The 22751-nt window shown below is 47.7% G+C and overlaps 2 protein-coding genes and 1 long non-coding RNA gene across 4 annotated transcripts in view; 2 read left to right on the forward strand and 1 right to left on the reverse strand.

Annotated features, from left to right (window-relative positions):
* The first annotated feature begins 1802 nt into the window (after positions 1-1802).
* LOC129387752 (uncharacterized) lies at positions 1803-5911 on the forward strand. Its single transcript, XM_055077264.2, has 2 exons — positions 1803-2320; positions 5481-5911. The coding sequence occupies exons 1-2, from the start codon at positions 2057-2059 to the stop codon at positions 5796-5798; spliced, it is 582 nt and encodes a 193-aa protein (XP_054933239.1). The 5' UTR covers positions 1803-2056; the 3' UTR covers positions 5799-5911.
* Positions 5912-6012: 101 nt separating this feature from the next.
* On the reverse strand, positions 6013-7791 carry LOC129387803 (uncharacterized). The gene is made up of 2 exons (XR_008614975.2): positions 6315-7791; positions 6013-6207 (listed from the first exon to the last, which is right to left on the reverse strand). It is a non-coding gene; the product is annotated as an uncharacterized lncRNA (long non-coding RNA).
* Positions 7792-19245: 11454 nt separating this feature from the next.
* Positions 19246-22751, forward strand: part of LOC126542462 (uncharacterized) — a 106026-nt gene continuing 102520 nt past the window's right edge. For both annotated transcript variants that reach the window (XM_055077262.2, XM_055077261.2), the window contains exons 1-4: positions 19246-19564; positions 19659-19744; positions 19835-19908; positions 22456-22622. In XM_055077262.2, the coding sequence (XP_054933237.1) occupies positions 19516-19564; positions 19659-19744; positions 19835-19908; positions 22456-22622 (376 nt within the window). In that variant the 5' untranslated portion in view covers positions 19246-19515. The remainder of the gene's footprint in view (positions 19565-19658; positions 19745-19834; positions 19909-22455; positions 22623-22751) is intronic.

The following is a 22751-nucleotide window of genomic DNA, read 5'->3' on the forward strand; positions in this document are numbered from 1 at the left end:
AATCCTGTAAAATTGCTCTTCGATTTCTATTCTTAACATATATATCGCCCTTTATTTCTTCATGTAATCTTATTTTACTTTAATTCTACCGCCCGCTTCTTGGCCAACCCCCCAGGTGGATATGTGTCGTGTGAAGGAAATCATCAGCATCATAATCACAAGCATTGGTACAAACGAAACCACGGCTCAAGCGACTGTGCCCTACGCAATGTGAAGGCACCAATGCAGACACAAAATAATAACGTGGAAATACAGAGCAACATGTATTCGTCATAAGCTCGTCAGACAGGCAGGTACCCACAGGACTCGGCTATGGTCGATGGCCACTACGACTGGTGGTATATACAGGGTGTCCGAACTACCATGCACCAAGATTTAAAAATATGCAAATGTCAGACAGCTGGACAGAACCAAGGTAATCTTGTCTGCCGTCGCTTGGAGCTACTCAGATTGTCTTTTTTCATTCTGCCTGATTACGCAAAATTAGTATGAATTAATTAAGTCACCCTCCCTGTATAAGGAGGGTGACTTCGAGAGGACACTCCCTGTCCACTATGGCAAAGGCACCCTGGCTTTGTTTATCCAAGTCATGACCATACTGCTTTTAAGCTTTAAGCAAGGCTTTCTTTTAGGATCAATGAGATTTAGACTATGAATGCAAAATTTTCTAGCCACCTTTTATTGCCATAGCAATTATATATACACTACAGGCGCATTTCTGCCGTCGCCGTCGCCGTGAGGTTCTGTAAGAGTGAAAGCGAGTGAGGATGAGCCGGCGGACGCGGTTCAATCTCACGTGCGCGAGCGAGGAGCGCGGCCCGATGTGTGCCCTCTCCTGTGGCGCGCGATACAGGGGGGGTGAGGTGAGGGAGGAGGGGCGTTCTTCTCCGGCGGCTGCTACGGTGCCTCGATGTCCTCCTCGCTCGCCGCTCCGTACAGAGTGGAGACAACTGCGGCGTCTACTACGGCGTTAGCAACGCGAATCGCGGATGCCGTAGGGACGCATTACCGGCGCTCGTGTCTTGAAAGCGGTCTGCGACGTAGCTAAAGTGCGCGTCCGCGCGGGCCTCATCGTCAAAACGATCCGCGATGTTTGCAGATTGCGCGTAGTGCCGGTAGCTTCGCATGCGCTGTGCTTTCAACGTTTCGTACGCCAATTGAAGCGACAGATGCACGCAGGTCAAGTGGCTCGCGGCTGCTTCCGAGAGTCCTAACTCCAGCATTTTCACAGCGAATTTCCGCGCTCATCATGTGAGATTTGTTCATGTTCACCTGTGCGCGCGTGACAATGTGCTGGTTAATTTAGTTAAAACACGTTGACTGCCTAGTTGGTTTGCATCCATGATAGAATGTGTAAGCGCGACTGAACGAGGACGTAGAAAGAAGCAGACACACAACGACAGAGCTGCCTCCGTGTCTGTTTCTACGTCCTCGTTGAGTCTCGCTTACACCTTGTATCATTGTTAATTTAGTTAGTAAGCGAATGTTTACAAGTTTATACGGCCGATAAAATTACTATCCTTACTTCGTACAGCTATCTAGTAATTTGCTATCGCAATTGGTGCTTCACCTTTCCGGCGTAACTGAGAATCTTGTTTCACCAAAATTGAACTTGAATTGTTTTTACTTATGGTCATGGTAGAATTTTCAGTTTCATAAAATCATGCAGACTCTACAATCTCTATCTTTCGATTATAGCTTTATGTTATAATATTCTGACTTATCTTACGCTTTACTCTAACCTACCCTATTCTTGGCCGATTCCCCAGAGTGGGTACGTGGCAGCAGATCCCAAGGATCTACATCTATACATCTTTAATTCAATACGCTAACAGTTCCTTCACCGCCCGATTCATGGCCGATTCCCCAGAGTGGGTTGCGCCATTTCGCTAGGGAGCAAGTCCTTCGGCGTAACCACGCAGCAGATGATATATGTGGAAGAGGAAGTAGAGGAAGAGGACGGGTCACGACGCCGGCTGCGCTGGCGGAGCGTCGGTGTGTTGGGCAGGGCCATGCCCTGGCGGCTGACACTGCTGCTGCGACGGCGGCCGCGGACATGGTGCCCCGGAGGTGGATGACCACGCTGGCCGCCCTCACGACGCTCATGACGTCCACCCCCGAGAGAACGCCGCCGCCGCAGCTGGGCGCTGCGCTGCGGTTCGACGATCGGCCGCATCCGCTGCGAGCCCGCACCGCCAAGCCGCTGCGAGGCCAGCCCTTGGGCCAGCTGGCCGCGCTCGCACCTTCGGCGGCCACAATGGAAAGGCGCGCGGCACTCCGCTGGGGGACACGGCGGCCCGACCTGGTCACCGTGGCACAGGTGCACGCTGGGATCAGCAACGGGTGCTCAAACCGCAATGCGATGAGGGCGCGTCTCGTGACAAGTGCGGCTGTATTTGCTCGAGAGGGTGCTCCAGGGAGGGCAAAGGGCAGAGCAGAAATGGGGGAAATGCATTTATATAGGCAGACTTAATCACCATCGCCCGATATGTGTTGGCTGCCAAAGCTTTCGTGTGGTATGTACACAGCACGCACGGACGAAGGACGAGAACATGGGATGAGCGCTTGTTAATGCGTTTTTTCTCGTCTCTCGTGAGCGCTTTACATAGGGTGTTCTTTCTTTAGCTTCAATTTTTATTTTTAAGGTTGCCTGTGGCAAATAGCACAATTCTAACCTTACAGCTAAATTACTCGATGATGGGGTCGTTACTTCTACGAGACATCAAAATGCTTCATTGAATAATTTACATAACTACTCAAATTATCTTTTCCACTAATTACTTTACGGCACATATTTCAATCTACAAGTTACATCTAGTGAGTGCGGCTGTGTTTGTACATCGACTTGAAACTAATTCTGAGGATGGCAGCGGTTTCGAGATATTCACCGTCAAACTCGCGGTAAAAATGCACTGTCGTTCCACTTCCTTTTTAAAGAAAACACTGCTTTATGTATTGAAGCGCGAAAGTAACTGGAAAGCCAATACATTTCATCGGATACTTTGAAAATTTATATCTCCAAACTGGTGTAGTCCAGGGGAATTCGTTCCAAGAGCATATATATATGTCTTGCCAACTCACCGGCTAGATTCCTAGATTTAAATATGTGCCGTAGTTAGTTTAAAAGATAAATATTTTAATTATGTTAAATATTCAATCAAGTTTCTTGATTTCTTGTAGAAGTAATGGCCGCCTCATTGAGTAATATACCTCAAGGTGTAGAATTGTACGTGCTATCTGCCACAGACAATTTTTCACAATTTGGTGCAGCTAAAAAAAAAAGGGGGGGGGGCGGTGCACCTGGTATGATACGCAAGCACGTCAAGCCAGCTAGCACACAAACACACCGATACGCTCAAGTAGCGTGCTATAAGCCGACTTTGCCACATCGTTTTGCAGCGTAACGCAGACACAATCTGAAGGGAATTGTATGAAAGGACTGATAAATTTTCATGGCATTTCGGAAGCGGTGCTAAAGATCGGCCATGCAGCACTGGAGCAGCGAAGGTCGCGGGCGATGCAGTCGCCTCACTTTTTTTAAATTTAATTATGGGGTTTTACGTGCCAAAACCACTTTCTGATTATGAGGAACGCCGTAGTGGAGGACTCCGGAAATTTCGACCACCTGGGGTTCTTTAATGTGCACCTAAATCTAAGTACACGGGTGTTTTCGCATTTCGCCCCCATCGAAATGCGGCCGCCGTGGCCGGGATTCGATCCCGCGACCTCGTGCTCAGCAGCCTAACACCATAGCCACTGAGCAAACACGGCGGGTGCCTCACTCTTGTCATCCTTGCACCATACGCGGGACTTCCGTGTCTATAAAGTACGCACGCCACGTTCTTCAATGACACGATATGACATGATATGACTGATTATTCGGAGAGCAGGAATTACTTGCACGATAAACTGAAACACATGTTCCACGAATTACCAAAAATTAGCTATTTGACTACTTATTTAATTACGTTACATCCCATATTGCAATTTACGAATTGTAGCGTGCGAGTTTCCATGCGCGGCATGACGTATGCCTTCGTTTCGACTTGTTCACAAATTCGGCTTCGCCCTACCATCTACTAGCCGCCTGGTTAGCTCAGATGGTAGAGCAGCTGTCCCCTAAAGGCGGTGGTCCCGGGTTCGAGTCCCAGATCAGGACGAATTTTCCTTCAATTGCGAGGCTTTTCTTTCAGGGAGCCCGTATGGGTTTCCTTTGTAACAATTGCTACGGTTGGGTGGATGTCTCATTTTCCCTTAATGAGTTTACAAGGCGTTATTCACTTTGAATGAATTTCCAGGATGACACCAGTCAGGCGATATGTGCCATCAAACCCGCCGTAAAAGTGCAATGTTGTTCGACACAGTTTTTAAGAAAAACGCTCTTTTTATGCACTGAAGCACAAAAGTAATTGGAACGGCCATGTATTTTTTCACACACTTTAAGACAGAATATCTTGAAACTGGTGTCATCCTGAAAATTAATATCAAGTGGGAACTTCGTGCGCACTCGCCGGCTACAATTCGTAAATGGCAATATGTGCCGTAACATGATTAATCAGAAAGTTAATTTTAATTAGTCGGTTATGCATTTCGCTTTCTTGCCGTAGTAATGTACGCCTTTTCGAACAATCCAGCTCAAGGACAAGGGTTATACTACCTGCCACAGGTGATTTTCAAAGATTCCGTAAGAATGATCACCCCGTATATACAGAATCAAATGAGATGTTACGAGGCTGTAGTGCGAGGAGGCGATCTTCAAGCACGAGGCTCTTTCCCGTCGCCTCCACCAATCAGTGCCATTAAGCGACATTTCTCCCGTTTCTTCGGTATCAGGGCCGAAGACCTACGCGACGTTCATGTCCCCGACCCCCGGCTCCTTTTTCTCCCCCTCAGCACGACACATTCCCAGAGGCGGTCTTGCTCGCCCCACGAGTGCACACGAGCTCGCGCTGCTGCATTTGAGTGCTGCGAGCACTACGCGTGTGACGCCATATCGCTGGCGGTAATTATATATGACTCCTCATAGAAGGACGCATGAGCGTTTGAATTTTCAGCTGTTCTTGCGACGTATACATCGATTTTTGCGGGGGTATAAGCTCTCAGACACCCTTCACCGTGTCATGTCCGCACTGCGCTTATCAATGCAATACGCAAGCCTTGCGAAGGGTTTTTTAATTAAGATGATTTCTGCATATACTGCTTCCACGGTGCTCGCCCATCCTACATGCTACATGCTCCCGAGATGCAGGTCATGTTGAGCTCAACAGCCCATGCGCATCGTCGATGACGTTTGGTCCAACAATTATCGAGCTAAATTGTACTAGTGTCCAATAGTTCGGCACTGTTCGAGCGTTTGTCTTTCAAATGTCCAAGAAAGCCTACGAAAGGTCGAAACTCCGAACAGGAGGACGGAGGAACGAACACTTCAGTCGAGCGATTTAAGTGCATTACACGAGGTGCTCTTGTGCATCGCTGCACAGGTGGTGCTCACGGCGGCCACCGTGTCCGCCCTGGCGCTGGGCCTGTCCTGTTACGCGTGCCACAGCCAGCGAGCCAAGAGGGACAGCCACCGCTGCCGCTACACGAAGGTCCCCGACGAGACGGCGACGCCCGACAGGCGGCGCACGCTGAGGCTGTCGCCCATCGGGCCTGCGGCCAGGTGCGGTCGCGACAACTGGGCTTCCATCTCGCTCGTCAACCTGCTCAACAACTACCCTGCGCGGGATGTCGAAGCGGGTCTCCAGGCCAACGACGACCGCGGCGATGAGGTCTGCAGCAGGACGAGCGGCACCATTTGACCGCCGCGCTCGTGCACTGCATGTTGTGCGCGTTCTTATAAGAATGCTTGAAATAAAGGAGCCTCGATGTTAAGAAAAGGTATTTCCGGGACGCCGATAAAAATGCACCGCTACTTCTTGCATTTCTAATGGTACGTTTGGACGTCTCGAGGCTGACGAGTCTAAACTTTACGAGACGAAAGACAGCGTAAAGAAAGAAGCTGAAACGCACCGATTGGTTGATTGATTGATTGAAATCATCTTTATTTGCAGGATATTCGTAGAACTCGTGGGTGGGCCGCCTAGTCCGGTAGCCCACTGGTTACTGCTGCTGCGCTGGCCCTCCCCACCAGCCAGTGCTGACGGTCAGGATCATCGCTGAGCAGAATAGCCTCCCACTGCTCTTTTGAGGGATTTGGAATGGGGTCAACTATGGGATTACAGAAAAAATTCAGTGCAATTCCACTCGGTGAGGGTGGATGACCAGCGAATATATATATATATATATATATATATATATATATATATAATGCGAACCTCTTCTACGCACGCAGAAAAAAGCGAACCTATAGCTATATACAGCTTCGCTGTAAAAAGAGAGGGAAAGAAAGAATAGACATTCGTGAGAGATAGAAGAGAGACGTAGCCGTTTGGTGCCCTTTGTCTTTCCGTGCGGCTCAGCGTATTTGATCGTACTGTCTTCCGTCGTGCATAACATAGCGTACCACTTTTAAAATTTTCGCCAACTAACTAGCCGAAATTATGCAGCGGTTAAGATGAACGGTACATTCGGCTGAGCCATTAGGGTGTGCGTGTTACTGAGTGCAAATACCAACGGTATTCCCATACATTATGCGTTTCGTGTAAAATGGAAATAAATCCCACATACGAATGTACTACTTTCTGTCATTGGTGAAGAGAAAAAAAAGGCCCATTCACTATGGTGTATCTGAAGAAAGGTATCGCGTCTGTTTAAAATGAGCATACCAGTGAACCGTCTACGGTTATTTATTTTTTTTATTTATTTATTTATTCCTCAAATGCCCCTGGAGAGGGGTTTTACATGAGGGGTGGGCTGCTTCAAAGGAAAATGCGTTCGATGGCAGTCCTGAATGCAGTCACACTGGAGTGGTCCGCTGCTTCTTCAGGCAGATCATTCCAGTCTCTCGCTGTACGTGGAAAAAACGAATGAAGATGGGATGATGTGCGCGCATGCGGGGGGTACACTGACTTTGAATGATTAGTCCGGGATGAATGGCGGTGAGCTGGCGATATGACGCTGTTACCAATCGGGGCATGATAAAACTTGTGATATAGAATGAGTCTGGACACTTGACGTCTCGCTTGTAGTCTCGGAAGATTCGCATTAGATTTTAGTGCTGTTACACTTGTATATGAAGAATAGTCATGGAAGATGAATCGGGCTGCGCGGTTTTGGACAGATTCAAGCATGTTAGAAAGATTAGTACGATGAGGGTCCCAAATTGAGCATGCGTATTCAAGTTTGGGCCTTACCACAGATTTGTAGGCAAGAGTTTTTACTGGAGGAGGGGCAAATTTCGGATGTCGCCGGAGGAAGCCTAAGGTGCGGTTAGCCTCGTTAGTTATTTTAGCGATGTGAGAGGACCATGAAAGATCTTGAGTTAAGATAAGCCCCAAGTATTTATAACAGGTCACAGATGATATTGTTGAATTACCTAAGAGATATGAGGGTGCTACATAAGAGTGCCGACGATTGAAAGAGATTAATGAGGTTTTATTTACATTTAATGACATTAACCATGTCTTACACCATTTTTCAACCGTTTGTAAGTCACGCTGCAGGGCAGGGATATCTGAGCTATTGTTAATGGGTCGGTAAATAACACAGTCGTCCGCAAATAGGCGTATGTTAGAAGATATGTCATTAGGAAGGTCATTAATGTAGATTAAAAAGAGGAGGGGGCCAAGAACAGAACCTTGAGGAACCCCAGAAAGTACAGGAGACAGAGGGGATGAAAAGTTATTTGCAAAAACGAACTGTTGTCGGCCGGTCAGAAAGCTGCGCAACCAATTATAAATTAAGGGATTGAGATTCAGGACTGAAAGTTTCAAGAAAAGACGGTTGTGAGGTACCTTATCAAAAGCTTTCTCGAAGTCTAAAAACAATGAATATGAGATATGTCAATCAGCAAAAACGCTTATGAACACAAAGTGCAGTAACTTATAGCTATAGTTCTGTGCTTTCGCAAGGTACGCGTCCTCAGCGTGAATAAGTTGGACGACGGCATGGGCCAGCTACCTTCTATTTCATGCTCGACCCCAACCATACATACATACATACATACATGCATACATACATACATACATACATACATACATACATACATACATACATACTCGTTCGTACAAAGCTATGCTTTCTAAATAGAAAACTAGAAATAAAGGAATCAGAGAGGGAATAACGATGGCGTACTGTACCAACAGCCCATATTTCCTAGCAGGAAACAAAGCTGAACACGTTGACACTGCTTGGCAACTCCTAACTGCGAAGTAAAGGTAATCTACAGCGTAACATAATCACAGTATGTATAAGCTGCACGTCTCACCTGTTTTTGTGGACGTAGCAGTACCTGCCGTCCACTATCTCCACGGCATACATGATGGTATGGTATGGTACTCCTTATGCGATGGCGCACACCCACTGTGGGGGATTGGCCAAGATTTGGGTGAAATTAGGCTATCTTTATTAAAAGACTGACATTGGTAAAGCTAACTGGAGAAAATGAACAAAAATAAAATGTTTAAGAATTCAAGACAATCTCTTTGTAGAACTTATAAAATCCTCCACGGTTGAGCAAATATCCCTGTGGCACTTTCCAAGAGAGGAGGCTCCTAGGGAAAGGATATTTATAATTGAAAAGCTCAAACCAAGCTGTGTAAATCTTGATTCTAGATTTTTTCTCAAAGAAGTGAAACGGCGGCAGAATATGAAAAAATGATCTATTGTTTCATCTTCTCCACAGACTGGGCACAGAGGGGAGGGCACCAGACCAGCCCTGTGACGATAGAAGTCATTAGAATGCTTCTTCTTCTTCTGCTCCTCTTTTCTCAGTCGAAACGGCGCGCACTTAAAGGGACACTAAAGTGAAAAATGATTTCTTCTGCATTAGTAAGTTACCATTCTACAACACCAAAAACACCACTCTTACAACGATAAGACGTTTGGTAAGCCATAAAAAGCGCAACAACGAAATACGGGTGGCGACGCCTACTTAAGTTCCCGCACCTGGGGGCTGTGACGTAATGGATTTTGATGGCATCTTCTAGGGCCTACTAATTAAATATAGCGGTACAAATTGACTACATTGTGTTCTAAAGGAACCAAATATTAAACATGGCAAGTTTCGGGAACCTTTATTCAGCCAACGCGGCCCAAATGCGAAAACATACTTTGGAATCCCTGACGTCACGCTGACGTACCGGCGCTGGGGTTTCGGCGCGAAATTCAAATACTGATACTTGGACCTTCATTTTCTCATCTAATAATCAAACAATATTTTTTTGAAATCACTGCCTGCAGGGTTCTCAAACAATGCTTCATTAGTCTAAACTGATTTATTGTTTCGCTTTAGTGTCCCTTTAAGTTACAATTGTTCGTTTTACTTATATCCAGTTCGACGTCCCTAAAAGCATGGTTGTAATAAGTGCTTCCGGTTAAGTGTTATTTTTATCCATGCTTTTTTCAAATCATCATATTCACTTTCTCCTTCTTTCTTTTGTTCCTCTTTCCACCTCTCCCCCTCCCCCCCCCCCACAACGCTGAGTAGCGGGCCAGGACACAGTAGTTCATTCCGACTTCTCGGCTTTTCTCTCACAATAGTTAAATCTCTCTCACTCTCTGTTCTTCTCGCTCATATATTGAGGAGAATGAGAGCAACGATCGACAAATGTAGGTATATCCTACGAAGGAGGTTATTTCAAACGCCATAAAATACACGAACAAGTGCTTCTGGCCCATTTGCTTGTCCGCGTCCTTTACTGAGCTTGAACTTTCTTCAACCATGACAATTAAGACAGTGACCTATAAATCCACAGGGTGGTGGTGTTTTCTAGAAAGGAAAGCTATAATCTCGCGCATGCGTTGAACTTTTTAGTGGGAAGCTGCCATACTGCCCCGTGTGCCTGAATCTTTCCTTCTTCTTTTTTCTGTGAATGCTTTGTCGTCCAGCTTGCTGGGACGACGGACTCGACCATCCTTCGCGCAGACGGGCACAATAACACTCATGTACTTTTTTTAAGATGACGTGGCTCTGCGACCGCCTTTGAGTGCGCGGTGAACACTGTTAAGTGTGTGCGAGCACACCACCTATTTCCTTTCTCCTTTTCTGCACGCTACCGCCTCCCTGTATATATATATATATATATATATATATATATATATATATATATATATATATATATATACACACACACACACACAAGAGTAATTCCAAAAGTTTCCGGCCTGCCCAACTTCTAAAGGAGATAGAAATCAACCGTGTCACTTTTCAATACAATCTTCCTCCACTTCAACACATTTTTCACATCTTTGCACTAACATTTCTATGTCCTTCAGAAAATAGTCTGGAGTTTTGCCTTCAAAATGACCGCGGACGGCACTCTTCACTTCATCATCAGCAGTACATTTTTCGCCGCGAAGAACTTTCTTCAGCTTTGAGAAGAGGTAGCGGTCACTGGACGCCAGGTCTGGGCTGTAGGGCGGGTGATCGATTTGCTCGAAGCACAGTCCTTCGCTGCAGCCTTTGCCACGCTCGCCGTGCGAACTGTAGCGTTGTCGTGAAGCGGACGGACGCCATGATGGAAAATATCTCGCCTCTTCTCGTTTATTGCATCAGGCAGTTTGTGTAGAAGTGACGCGTGATACTGTGTGTTCATGATGACATGTCTTTCATTAAAGTCGATCAAGAGAACCCCGCGGCAACCTCAAAAGATTGTTGCCATGATCTTCTTGGTCGACTGAGTCACTTTGGCTGTTCTCGGTGGCGCTTCTCCTGGTTTGCGCCATTCCACCGATTCTCTTTTGGAAAGGCGATCATAGTAAAGGACCATGGTTTCACCTCCGCTGGCAATCGACTCCAACGCTTCTCTCTCATTCCCACGGCAGAGCTCTAAAAACTCGAGATGACAGGTAACACGATGCTCCTTGTGCACAGAAGAAAGGATTCGGGGCATCCGTTTTGCACTGACCTTTGTCATGTGAAGATTCTCATCAATTATGCCGAACGCGGTCGTTACCTGTGCCGCGATTTCTTTCAAGTTCAGCCTCCTGTCCTTGAAAACTTCCTCATCAGCGAGAGCGACAATTCCTTCGGTCATCACCTCTACGGGCCGACCATGTGCACTGTGGGGATCATCGCCAATGCTCTCTCTTCCTGAGCGAAACTGTTTTGCCCATTATCATTTCATTTCATTATCATTTTAGCCTTATCGCCACTTAGCGTGCCTCGTGTTTGTCAGGCGAGTGCGGGCTACTGACGAACGCTCGTGCCAAGTTGAAACTCCAACGCTGGTCTCCTAAGAGATCGATAGTCGGTTAGATAGATAGTCGGATACAACTAAAGTCTGCAGTGAAGCCCCGCCCACGTCCCTTAACCGCCAGCCAATGTTCCTCCGCGAGGTGGCAAATAGTGAATTCGTACTTTTCCTGTTACCTAAATAAGGTGGGAACCACACACACACACACACAAATAAAGTTAAAAGTGCGTAATTTTATACGTTTGTCACTTGTCTATTATAGTGGAACGGCGAAAGCCTAATTCTTTATTGAACTGAAATAAAACGCTTGCTTCGCTGCAACTATTTACTGTCAAGTTTCACTTCATGTTGGCAGTGAAGTTTCGCGAGTAAAACGGGCTCAGCAATAAAATGGACTGTACCGAAGACTTTTGAAGAGTTAAATGCTCAGACTTCGGACACTTTGTCTGTCCATGTGTTGCACACCTCATCGCTTTCGCCAGTGAAAGGACTTCAAGAACAGCAGACGCTCCGAGTACGACGCCATTTTGGAAACATCGCATGACGACGACTTCATAGAATAAAGAACCAACTTGACGACTTTGTTTGCTTCTGTGATTGGCTAGCGGAGTAGCGATTCGTGTGCCTTGGTTGCGAACTGCTGCTTTTATAAGTTGCATCCTACGATAGATGTCAGGCTGGAGACTTGTATATATATATTGTGGGAGATACGGTGGTTCTCTCCTCCGTACTCTTGGGACAAAGGAACGACAACACAGTAGTGCAAACAGTCACAAGGGCATTTATTGCACCTTTCATAGATCAATGCCTGCTAGCCGAGTTCATATCCCCAAAACATGCCGATGGGCGCGCGACAAATCTAGAAGTCAGACTTACCGCGATCGCATTGCGAGCGAATATGTTCGCCCCATGCTGGATCCCAACGCCTGGTCGTTCGCGTGTACAGTCACGCCAACGGTGTCCAAGGCGGCCACGCGAGACGGTCTCGCAGAAGCATGGTCGGCGCGCGCGCGCGGTACGTCCGGCGCGGTTCGCCGACCCGCCGGGAAAGAGACAGCCCCTTGTCCCTCGGCGCCCGAGTAACCCCGCCGCGGCGCGACGGTCGCGACATCTCTCGCACCGCGCTTGTACCACGCCGCGGGCGCCAGGCCACGCGAGCCGTGCGGGAGAACAGCATATCAGGGGATGCGCTATGCGGGAAAACATCAGGGGACGCGCGAGAGTCGCGCATCCCCACATCCCCCCAACCTTAAATCACTTCTTATTCCGGCGAAACATGTCACACGGTCTAACATTAACCCGTGCTTCGCGAACAAGGTGGTACATGAAACAGTGGCCGCGCCGGGGAAATGTCCACACGCTGTCCGTAACATGCGAGCCGACTGTCCTTGGGGTACACCGCTGGCGTCCGCCGGTCACAGCAGCAGCTTTGCAGACTCGACGGCATCATTCCAGGCCAGGACTCCGGAGACGACGACGCAGTAGTCGGTACGAGCAAGCGTCGCTCGCGCCGACGCGCCCTGCTGGCAAGAGCCGCCGTAGCTGTTGGTGACCGCTGGCTCCTTTGTCCGCCGCCGAGGGTTGTGAGCTGGATGCAGGAGGCCGCCGAAGTCGCTGCGCCGAACTGGCCACAGCATCACCATCGCCCGGGGTGACTCGATCGTACTCCGGGCAGCAGCGCAGACCATGTGCAGGTGACAGCAAGCCAGGGGTGACTCCAATCACGCTGCGTAAACTCAACACACTCGGCAAACACTACAGTCGTGCAAGGGATAGGAATTCTGCATGCGCATCGCCCACGTGGTACGATGTTCAACTCGGCTAGCAAAAGATCGGGCAGCTACCCAGATGCTAAGTTCACGTGAACGAAGCTCGCTTTCTTGAGTCGAACGAGTAATTTCAATTCGTGCGAGGCTAACTAGAATGAGGGAAGCAACTTGCAACACCTCAACGCCACGGTCCACCAGGTTGTGTCCCTCCACGTGCGACAGGCAGCTTCGTAAAGCCTTAGGCCTAAAGCGTCGCTACTCTGACAACAACCGGCATCCAAAAACAACACTCAAAATGAGCGCAAAACAGGCAGCCGCGAGGAGACGTTAGCTCTGTGAGGTGGTCCTACTCCGCTCGGTGCACACAGCATCCGAGTTGACGGCGCCCACCGTCCCAGACGGTGTCGGAGCGCCCGGTGCCAGGCCGCAATACTAGTCAGCCCGTCGTGGCACCCGTGGCCCGCGGCCACCCGGCTCCCAGAGCCGCGACTTCATCCGAGTCAAAGAGATAGAAGAAGCTATTTACATAAGAAATTCGGACCACCCACGAGGCTTCCGTACTCACTCGCTTCAGGCTTGCCACTGCTCCGCGGGCACTCAGCCTCGCTCTCCCAGGATGAAGACCACGTGGCTCTCGTACCGACGAATGTCATAAAAAAAAAACACTTGCGAAAAGGCTTAGCATGTTGACATGTTCGAACACACTACAGCCACCGCCGCCTCGCTCAAGAAAGCACGCCGCCGACGCTAGCGATCAAAATCCACGCTAGCCCTACGCTTCGGTTCGAACAACGGTCTCGAACGAAGCAACACTTAAAATTATCGTCCTATGCCCCAAGAGCCCCACGTTGGGCAGCCAGATCTCGGCGCCCGAGTAACCCCGCCGCGGCGCGACGGTCGCGACATCTCTCGCACCGCGCTTGTACCACGCCGCGGGCGCCAGGCCACGCGAGCCGTGCGGGAGAACAGCATATCAGGGGATGCGCTATGCGGGAAAACATCAGGGGACGCGCGAGAGTCGCGCATCCCCACAATATATATATATATACACCAGTTTTGTGTATATATGTATCAAAACTGCTACATGACCTTCCCTCTTTATTTCCTTCCTCTATGGCATGCGGTAACACCCATGAATGACCTTCCGCTGCTCAACCGTGCGCTTATTGACCCTTTTCGCGGCGATCCAGTGGGCACTGCCATTGTTTGCCTCAACTGTCTCCGTTGCCTCCGTGTTTACAATGGGTATGTATGACGCCGGTGCGGCTTAGCAAGCTTCTGTGTCGGGAGATATCGTAGACAGTGACTAGGTGGACGACACGAATATTTGGCCACAGCTTCAGGGAACATGCAAAAGCGCTTTCAGAGCTGAGTAAGCTATGTCGAAACAGCGCGAGCAGCGCAAAGGGTGCTTTTTCTAAAAGCAGGCTAAATATGTTTTCCAATTAAGTTATTCAAACTTACCGCTCATGAATTGAATCAGTATTAGTGTGTTTTGCTCTTCGTTCTTTAGTTCGCAAATATTTTGAAGCAGTCTTGCCACATTTCTGACTCAGTACATTTCCTCGGTGCTGTCGCTATCTGATTATTTTCTGCCTAATCACTTGCGGGCGTGCTCATTTCCGATATATTTGTTCTTGCTGCGCGCAAGGCTTGAAACGTAGCTGTTTTGGACTTTGTAATACCTTGTAGCAAAGATGTATTATCGCTAATTAATTCAAGTACTCTTGTGGACAGTCACGAAGCATTCAGCTTCGACCATCCGTACGCTATCAGTGTAGTCCGTCATTTACAGCGCGTATGGGCACGTTGCAAGTGCTAGGCGGCGCCCTGTCTTTCCGACCCCTAGCGCCATCTGACGAATAGTTGCGCGAATGTGGTAGGATTACTCACGGCGTCAGCGGTTCGCGCTGCGTGTTTGGCGCCCTCTCAAACGGTAGCGATGGCGCGAAACAGCGTGCCGATATTAATTTTAACGGGGTTTCGGGAATTACGAGATCTTCATAGCTTTTTTCGTGAAAAGAATTTAGAGAAAGGAAGTCGTCTATTTGAAGTGGGGCACGTCTACGACGTGAGGGAAGTGTTGAACTCGCACTGATCGGAAGTGACTGCTAGGTTTATTCCGCAAACGAAAAATAATGCACCAGCGAGATGCGTGAAGCTCAGCGTAAGTTACTTCGGTATCTACGGCGTGGACGCATGAAATTATAGACGACATTGATTCTTGAAGATCGACGACAGCAGACAAATCCTAGCGGGGAGCTGCGATTACCGTGCTGGCATCGCAGGGAAGTGCAAGAACGGCGCGGTAGTTTCCCTGTACATACAGGACGGCAAATACGAATCCAAAACATCTCATCCAAGAACGTGGGGCGTACGAACGACTCTTAAGACGTTGCTCTCCCCAAACACAAAAAAGGGGATGAACTTACCAGTTGTGTTAGACTACGCTGGGAAAATATTTTCGCCCAAGTTACTGGAAGTGCGATACTTTTATGTTGCGATTTTTCAGTGCGTGCAAAGGAGGTTCTAATAAACCACGTTGTCAAAAATTTTGGTGATCTCAACTGCCCCTTAGTTGATATGCTGGACGCAGAAGTGTATGCCAGCTCAGCCGGCTGCAAGCCCTAGCGCTGTTTGAATGGGAGAGGATTGGGAAATAGTTCCACAGCTTTACTACGGTACAGTGTGGGAAAGAACTACTTTGTTTGCTGCATATCCTGGTACGCACTACAAGCAGTGGCGTAGCAACGGGGCCAGTGGGGGGGGGGGGGGGGGGGGTCATATACGTCTGAAGACAAGCGGGAATTGTTGATATCCTCGCCTTCCTCGAATAAACCCGGGGGGGGGGGGGTGACAGAAGACCTATGGGCCTCGGGTGCCAGACGACCTAGCTACGCCACTGACTGCAGGTGTCGCGTTGCTGCCATCATTGCTGTAAAAGCAAATAATTCAGCGTTATAACGCACTTGGCATAACGCCGGAACATAAAACAGCTTATGCCGTCGGACGAGTGCTATCCAGTGTTGACGCTGTTCTGCTTCATACGGTCGGCTTGGAAACCTGTAAAACTTTGTTCCTCGTGAGTTGGTGTACGTGCTGTTGCAGCCCACTACTCAACAGCTGGGGTTGCACTTCGGCATCGCTCAGAAAAGGCAACAGCTACGCGCGAAACAGTGCGCAGACAGGCTTTCCGAACGCAAGCGGGCCGGTCGTATCCTGCCGGTTCCGCGCTCGCCGCCGCGAGGGGCGCCCTAGTAGGCGCGGGAACTACGTTCGCAACCTGCCTATACGGTGCGCATATATTCAAGCGTGCGCCCATTCACTCATTACAGACTGGTACTTATCCTTGCCCACGGAGGCTGAACATGTTTTATCCGGAGACGTACACAGAGCCTTATTGCCAAGATTGTGGTGCTTTAGCCACGCTCGAACACATGCTCTGGTCTTGCGAAAGAATTAAAGACTCGGCGATCAAGGACGCGTCCAGGTGGGAGCTGCGCAGCTCGGACCTGGATGAACAATTCTGGGCTGTCCAGCAGGCTTAATTGCGACGTGGCCGTGAGGCTTGGCCTTCCGGTCCCGACGTGGGAGCGCCCCGCTTAATGGTTAATTATCACTACTTGCAGGACCAAATAAAGTTTTCCATCCATCCATCTATCCATTCACTCATTGACACGTTGGCGATAAAGTGGGCGTAAGTTTTCGTGCCAGTTGGAGTAGATATATGTGCTGATACTGTGCGCGAAATGGCGCGGCGCTACTCCCTTTGTTTAATGAGTGGTGCTCACTCTCGCCGACGTTGCGGAGCTGAAGCACTTTCTTTGAAGGTTAGCGATACAACGCTGGCGGATGAGCATATTTCTGTATCCTCGAGGAAAGCCGTACATCTCGAAGTGTCAGTAACATTTACGGTCAGCAGTGGTCCGCGAACTTGGCCACACAGATTCATTCCATTCCTTAGTATGCCAGCCATTATTTTTACAACCAGCTACTGCACACGTCTTCAACCCACATGATTCAATCCACATGATTCATTCCAGCTAGCATGATTGAAGCACAGTGCGTTAGCGAAAACTCGGTTGCATTTCCGACAGCTGATCCCACAGAAGCAAGGTGGAAACGGTAGTGGTTTCGTATTCGTGCGCTGCCGTTGATCAGCGCCGCATCACGGCAACCCACTGTACTAAGGCGCACCAACGGCTCCCTTTGTTAGGCCACGGGCCATCCCTTCAATCAATCAATCAATCAATCAATCAATCAATCAATCAATCAATCAATCAATCAATCAATCAATCAATCAATCAATCAATCCCTTCGAGGAGCGAGCGATCGCACTGGCATTGAAAAAATAGAGAAGTCGTTGCATCATCCCTCGATTGATCTTGCGATGGCCAATTATGCGAAATAGGGGATATGTTAACATATCCCCCAAAACGGCATTAACCCTTTGAGGGTCGAATTATTTTGAAAAAAACTTTCCCAGGTGGTCAAATTATTTTTTTGCGGATCTTGAATGTCCAAAATGTATTAAGTTGGGAATAAATAGTCAAAAATAATTAGGAACAGTATTTTGGTGTCGGCATCACTCAGAATTGCAAAATGTTCAATAGTATTTCCGAGCGTGGTACTCGTTGTAACACGGGTCTACGCACAGCGCCTTATCGAAGTCTGCACACCTAAAATGCGTGTCTGTTCTCTTGAAGCGAGGAGTTGTGTTGGCGCACACATGCCATCTCTGCGTGCGGCTGCCTTGGGCAGAGGTCTGAGGCACCCTCTCGCGTAAGCGCGTTGCCGCGGAGAGCGAGAATACCTCGTGAACGGCGCTGTTAAGCAAGTGGTGATAACCAAGCTAAGAAAAGTGCCAATCAAGATAGAAATCAACTTCCGCCGCCCCTGCGAGAGCGTGCCGACAAAGAGAAAAACAACGTTTCGCGCGCCTCCGTTGCGATCACGCGGCGGAACCGAAACCGCGAAAGCGCGTTGCCCCTGAGAGCGGGAATAACTCGCGAACGCCGCTATAAGCAAGCTAAGAGCAGCGCCAATCAAGATAGAAATCAACTTCCACCGCCCTGCAAGAGAGTGCCGACAAAGAAAAAAATGACGTTTCGCGCGCCTCCGTTGCGATCACGCGGCGAAACCGAAACCGCCAAAGGGGCGTTGCCGCAGTCTGAACGACGCGCTGAAGCTAGCAATCAGCTCTGTTTATCTCCCCAAGAAGGTAGCAGCAATTTCAAACGCATCTTGTAAGTGCTAAGAGGTGGCAGCACCTCCCGATGAGCGCTAATCGTCATTATGGCGCGAAATTTCAAACGGAGGGTCGGAACCGTACCCGTACGGCAAAGACCTTGCGGGACAGAAAACCGCCGCCGTACATGTACGGCTAAAACCTTCAAAGGGTTAATGACAATAAGAAGTAAAAGGAGGAAAGTACTACAGTTGTGTATTACAACGTACACTGCATGCATGTATAAAGTTCATGCATAGTTACGACGTCATCTTCCTGTTTTTCTGCAGCGCCGTTACTTTGAAAAACAAAGCACGCCTTTTAATTGGCGAAAGTGACCTACAACACGACACAAATGCATGTGAACATAAAGCGTGGTCACGCACATTGTTCATGCATCATCATCACTTGCAACTTTTTTCCCGCTTTCATTCGATTGCGAATTCTCAGAATAAAGCATTCGCTAAACCGAATTGCGTCCCGCATCCCGCGTCCTACCTACCTCACTTCCAATACTTGGAATACTATGGTCCCTAGGTCCCCAGAATCGATGCCCAGAATAGCCATAAGCCAATATTCTAGGGACCATAACAATACTCCCGTGTTTTGGGATAACTAGACTGCGCACAATACCGCTTTAGGCAATCGTCTCACAATTTAAAAAAAATGTCTCGTTCGTTAACTTCTTGGTTTACTACATACGTGTCCTATGTAAAAAATAAAAAAAGTAGTAGTACCGAAACCGAAATCTGGCCGCCTCCTACGCTTACATGGCTCTCAAGATTTTAAGGTTGAGAGCAATAAAACGAACTTATTTAATCGAAAATATATTATAATAAAGGAGCTCATTAATATTTTTATTTGTCTCTTACAAGGTGTCAAGACTATACCAAATTTAGCAGATACGCTGAACACTTCTCTCTCCATCATCATCATCATATTCATTTATTTTGTACTCGCACATGGCCGCTGCTGGAAGTTGCTGCATTTGTTGACAGTGGTGACATTTTAACTTCTACCGTTTTTTTGCCGTATATCATCGTTCGGAAGCGCACACAGAGGTCCAGTGTAGCTAGGCGACGCCTGCTCCACAATCGTACCGTGTTGTCACTAACCTTTTGGCAAGTGACAACGAATGTCTTCGGTCTTTCTTTGTGCTAGTGTCTAGTGTTTTGAGCAGTCTCGTTGTCTACTTCGTAGCGTAAGAGACTGACCTGCTGGCGCAATGAAGGCAAACAGACCAGACGCCGGGAAAGGTCGTGGCGGCTGGGGCGGTAAATCACACATATTGCATTGCTACATCACTACGAAAAATTTGCTCAGCTTGAATACCTAACTAGTCCAATTGCTGTGCTATATTTGCTACAGACCAGCGGCAGCAGAAAGGTGCGAGACCAGATCAGCCCGCTAAACGAAAAGTGTATGTTGGGAATATCGGCGCCGAAGCCAGAGAGGTAACGTATAATCATCCGTCTTTCTTGCTGATGTACTTTTTCAGACCTTGCACGAAAGCGTCATCCATAATTGTATTTGGTGTCACGCAGGCCGACATTCGCCGGGTTTTCGAAAAGTACACAGTGGAGCACGTGAACATGCGATTCGAAGGAGAAAGGAAGGCGTGAGTTTAACTTGCGTTGCATCAAATCTTATTGCAATATGTCGTGTGCTACGGCCAAAGCGTCACTTTGCTGGCGCTGGCTGACGATGTAAAACAGTTGGTTTAAATTCTTTGAAAGGACAATAGGGCCACCAAGGTAACACGTGAACGGCAAAATTCGTATAAAATTTTATAATAACATGAAACCTAAGTACGACATTTGAGATCAATGTGAATGAAAAGCCATGAATGCAGGTCACACAAAAACATGCCGCGGAATATTTTCACCGTTACACATTTTAGTAAATAATTCTAAGGTGCCAAAAGTTGGATCTATTGTATTTTAGCAGCCGCTACAGCATCAGTACAACAGTAAGGTACAACATGCCTGATCAGCAAACATAAGCAGGTGTGAGTAAGAAAATGGCTAATTGCTTAAACACACATCAACATGGAGACATCCTCACCAAACCACCATCCCGCTAACCCTTTGAGAGTGCAAACTTGTGCATGTCGCAAACAAGGAACATGTGACAAGGAAGGCCAAGTGGCCGAGCTAGTTTTTTTCGTCGACATAGGCATTGCTTGCATTTTGGGAGCATGAAGCCCCACGCCACTAAACTGGGGATAGAGGCTCATGGTATGGGCTATTGCATCAGCAAGGCCAATTTGAGGTTGAGAGAGAGAGAGAGCAAATGATAAATGAAAGGCAGGGAGGTTAAGTAGGACTGAGCCCGGTTGGCTACCCTACACTGGGGAAAGAGGAGGGAAATATTAAAGGAAGTGGAACCACGAAGTGGGTTTATGTACAAATAGGTGCAGGTACGTACCCAGGATATTTTTTTTTGGGGGGGGGGGGGGAGTACCTTTACTAGTGCAGATGTGAATAATGCCCACCATTCGCCATAAAGATGCGTAAACCCGCAAAAGGGAAATTAAATAAACCTTATCTCACAGGTATGCCTGTGAGATACACCTCTCCTTTACTTGGCAAACAAAAAACCACACCAAATGGACTTGCGCAGGAAGAACACTGCCAAGAACAAGTAAACAAGCAAAAGTGTAAAATAGAGATTCCTAGTAGCGTTTTTCGAATTAGCTCTGGGAAAATTGTAGAGAAATTTATATTTGCAGAACAATCACTGTTTTTTTTTATCCCTTGTTTGCTGCTCTACCAAGTTACGTACCAAAACAGATTTATTTATTTATTTATTTCAAAATACTGCAGGCCAATGTGGTGGCCCAAGCAGGTGTGGGTTACATCCAACATGAATGTACAAAAGAAAAGACAACAAAAAGCAAGTAAGAAAGAAAAAGCACAAAGAAAAAATAAAGCTTAAGAGAGAAGGTGACACTCCAACTCAGCGAGAAAATTATTGGAACCAATTGTTGTATTGTTATTTGAGAAGTTGCGTAACAATGTGTGGCCGCCAGTCCCACACAACCGTGTAGAGCGCAGGATGTTGCGGTTCTACATGTATTGCGCCCACCACGGAAGGTTAGAAAAACACTTACATATAAGCACAGCAGAGAAGTGGCTGCGTCAGGCGGCTCAACTGATAACTGTAAAAGCATAATTAAAAACACAGAATTGTTCTTCACTTCCGGCAGCGTTTTCTCTGCTTTCTTTTTAAATAAAAAAGATGTTGATATGTACATATTTTCACAAGCAACGGCTAAATTTGTAAATTTTTGCTTTTCCTTTCTGTTTGGCTGTTTGCCTTGGGTCTCTCCCTTAGTAGATTGCTTAATTTCTCAATTCCTTGTGACTCTTGTTTCCAGTTGCCAATTTTAGTGGTGTACAATTAGGGAAAATACCAGACGAGGTAAGGGGTGACAGTTGTATTGCTTATGGGTTTAAGGGTTATTGCAGGGTTTGTTGACGGACGCTGTTTTGCATTATTTTTATTTGCACCGTGTCTAACCCATATCGCAGGTATATGGTTCCAAGGATCTGCCAGCGTTGCGGCAAACTGTCGCTCAAGGAAATAATGAAGCAAAATTAAATGCAAGTGGCGTTTTCTCCGGCCACAATTCGTTCCATGAGCATACAGATCAGCTGACTATGAACTGAATCCCTTTCCTGGTCCTTGGATCAGTCTAAACAAAGAAGGTTGAACTAATGAACCAGCAGTGACGCGCAAGACCGTTGAATAGCTGGTGACAACTTAACGCATCTCGAGTTAATTGTGTGAGCGCCGAATTGGTGTAGAAACTGGCCTTCACATCCCAGGAGATGCCGATAGCTACCACTATCCAAAATGAGGGTAAAAGGCAGCAGAATGTTGACTGCCGAGTAGCTGTCAAGTCTCATGATTGATTTGTCAGCGCTTTAGGAATGTGTGTGAGGAGTGGTGATGTGGGGCGGGGAGGAGGGGGTGGGGGTATGTAGCTTAATTTTTGGAGGGGGGGGCAGCCCCCCTTCCTGGATACATGCCAGCATAGGTGCCTTTGAATAGGAGTGTCAGTGACTGCTGCTTGTTTGCCTATTAATTATGACATCTAGTGGTCATGTACATTGTGATAGCTATAGCTAAAATGTTCCTCTGCTTACATTTTTTTTTGTAGGCACTGCTTTGTCATTTTTTCTACTGAATCAGAAGCAGAAGAGGCCCTGTGCGGGTCATATATGCTTAACAATCATCCCATTGCTGTCAAGAGTCCTAGCACCAGGCCTGAGCCTGTTGGGTTCAGCTCGCAGCCTTCGACAGGAGCTTCTCGAGACCATCATGAAGGTAATAATGACTTGGTGCAACAATAAACCTTATGTGAATATGTAGGGTTTTTTATCTGCAGCAAGGCTTCTACAGGTATGGCGGTGATGCCAATGGAAGTACTTCTGGTGCTGCCATTGCTTGATTACA

The sequence above is a fragment of the Dermacentor andersoni genome, chromosome 2, assembly GCF_023375885.2.
Source record: "Dermacentor andersoni chromosome 2, qqDerAnde1_hic_scaffold, whole genome shotgun sequence".
In the NCBI taxonomy this organism is placed as follows: Eukaryota; Metazoa; Arthropoda; class Arachnida; order Ixodida; family Ixodidae; genus Dermacentor; species Dermacentor andersoni.

Bases quoted from the DNA above. Each gene is read 5' to 3' on its own strand.
- LOC129387752 (XM_055077264.2), top strand. From the start codon at position 2,057: ATGGTGCCCCGGAGGTGGATGACCACGCTGGCCGCCCTCACGACGCTC. The intron at 2,321-5,480 runs GTGCACGCTGGG...ATCGCTGCACAG, and splicing joins ACCTGGTCACCGTGGCACAG to GTGGTGCTCACGGCGGCCAC.